The sequence below is a fragment of the Polyergus mexicanus genome, unplaced genomic scaffold (genome assembly GCF_030449975.1).
Source record: "Polyergus mexicanus isolate NDT 795.1 unplaced genomic scaffold, iyPolMexi1.0 SCAF_11, whole genome shotgun sequence".
NCBI classification, from domain to species: Eukaryota; Metazoa; Arthropoda; class Insecta; order Hymenoptera; family Formicidae; genus Polyergus; species Polyergus mexicanus.
This window is the reverse complement of record NW_027223331.1, coordinates 5,333,601-5,335,437: the sequence shown is the minus strand read 5'-3', so window position 1 is coordinate 5,335,437 and position 1,837 is coordinate 5,333,601. Positions and strand designations below refer to the sequence as shown.

Below are 1,837 nucleotides of genomic sequence, written 5' to 3'. Positions count from 1 at the left end.
GGGATTAAATTCCCTGACCGAAAAGGGACCACCGAACGAACGTCTGAATAAACAGCGTAATAGCGATCCGAACGGTCGTTTACCTGCTTTGCGGACCTATCAGTTCGTTCGACCCGATTCCGAACGCCACGAGACGTTTAACTTCGGGAAAATAAAAGATAGTTGTTGCGCCCTTCCGTCGACTCATCCTTCCTCGAGTCTGGACGTAACATACTGTTCATTAAATTTTGGGGGCTCGTCCGGGATTGTAATGTGCGATCTTTTAAACTGGAATGAGTAAAGGGACAAGAGGTACAGCTGATAAAGACGAAGTAGAACGAAATTTTCAGTTTGCTCAGGAAACATACAATCGAACAAAATCTAACAAATCAGAAACACATCACACTTCCACTCCTAACAAAACCACTAAAAACATTAATTTTTCATTAGACGAAACTGTAATTGAAAAAGATTTCGAAAAAAAGTTTAGCGAGTCAGCGGCCGAATCTCATTTTGCCGATTCCTGCGATAAGACTATTATACCTGAATTTAATAAATCTGAAAAAAGGAAAGACCCAAGCGGTACCAACGGCAACATGACTCAAAATAATCCTTTCGCTACTTTGAAATACGCGGTCGAAGCCGTCCCTTATTTTGACGGTCAGAACATTCCACTAAATTATTTTATTGAAGGATGTGAAGAAGCGAAATCTATGTTGCCTAATGAGGCTGAATCACAGTTTACTAAAATAATAAGAACTAGGATAATAGGTGAGGCTCGCCGCACAATACAAGATCAAGATTTTGATAGCGTTTCTCATTTAACTAAATATTTAAAACAAATTTATGGACCTGTAAAAAACGTTTATCAATTACAAGGAGAATTAGGTTGCATATATCAAAAGAGTGATGAAGATGTTATTAATTATGCAAATAGGGTAAAAATTCTTGGGAAACAAATTTTAGAAGCATATAGAAGTTCCGGAAACGTGTTATCTGACCAAAGTATTAAAGCATCATTAGAAAAGGACATGTGCAAAGGTTTTATTAGAGGGCTAATACCAGAAATCGAGCAACGAGTTTCAAGAAATTTACCAGATGTACAAGCAACCGCAGCCGACGCTATAAGGATAGAGAGAGAAATCAGAGCAATGACAGATTTACGACAGGGAATAGCAGGTAGACAAAAAACTAACAGCCTAAGGGAAACTTGTCAAATCTGTTATAAGGAAGGGCATGTAGGTAGTAACTGTAGAAAATATTTACAAACCCCTCAACAAGTTAATAACCAGATTGATTTAGGAACCGCAATATTAGTATGTCAAATCTGTAAAAAACGTGGGCATGGAGCAGAGAAATGCCGCTTCCGCGATCCACAACTTCGCCGCCCGGTAAACGTAGTTCAAGGAAGATTAATAACTTGTCAATTATGCTTAAAATCCGGTCATGATGCAAAATCTTGCCGACAGAATAATACTAATAACAATAAAATCTCGGTAATTTGTCAATGGTGCGAGAGACCCGGCCATTCTGCAAATAATTGCTGGAAGAAACAGAACGAACAACGTTATACGGAAAACAAAACTCGCGTAACTTGTCAAATTTGCAACAACTTTGGACACATTGCTAAAGATTGTCGATCAAAACTAAACCAACAAACGGGATCCAGGAATTCCTTATTCTGCCGCTATTGTACGGAGCGAGGTCATCTTCTCGAAAATTGTCAATTACGCCATGCCAGTAACTTTCGAAAGAAGGAAAATAATCAGGGAAACTACAACGGTCCCTCGACGTCGGGTGCACAGCAGGGGTCCGAACGAGAGCCGCACCCGCCCAAAACCCAGGTAGCCAAGTAGAT

General features: G+C 39.7%; 1 protein-coding gene across 1 annotated transcript; it reads left to right on the top strand.

Moving 5' to 3' along the window:
• The first annotated feature begins 272 nt into the window (after positions 1-272).
• LOC138937816 (uncharacterized) lies at positions 273-1,837 on the top strand. Its single transcript, XM_070304456.1, has one exon. The coding sequence runs from the start codon at positions 273-275 to the stop codon at positions 1,833-1,835; it is 1,563 nt and encodes a 520-aa protein (XP_070160557.1). The 3' UTR covers positions 1,836-1,837.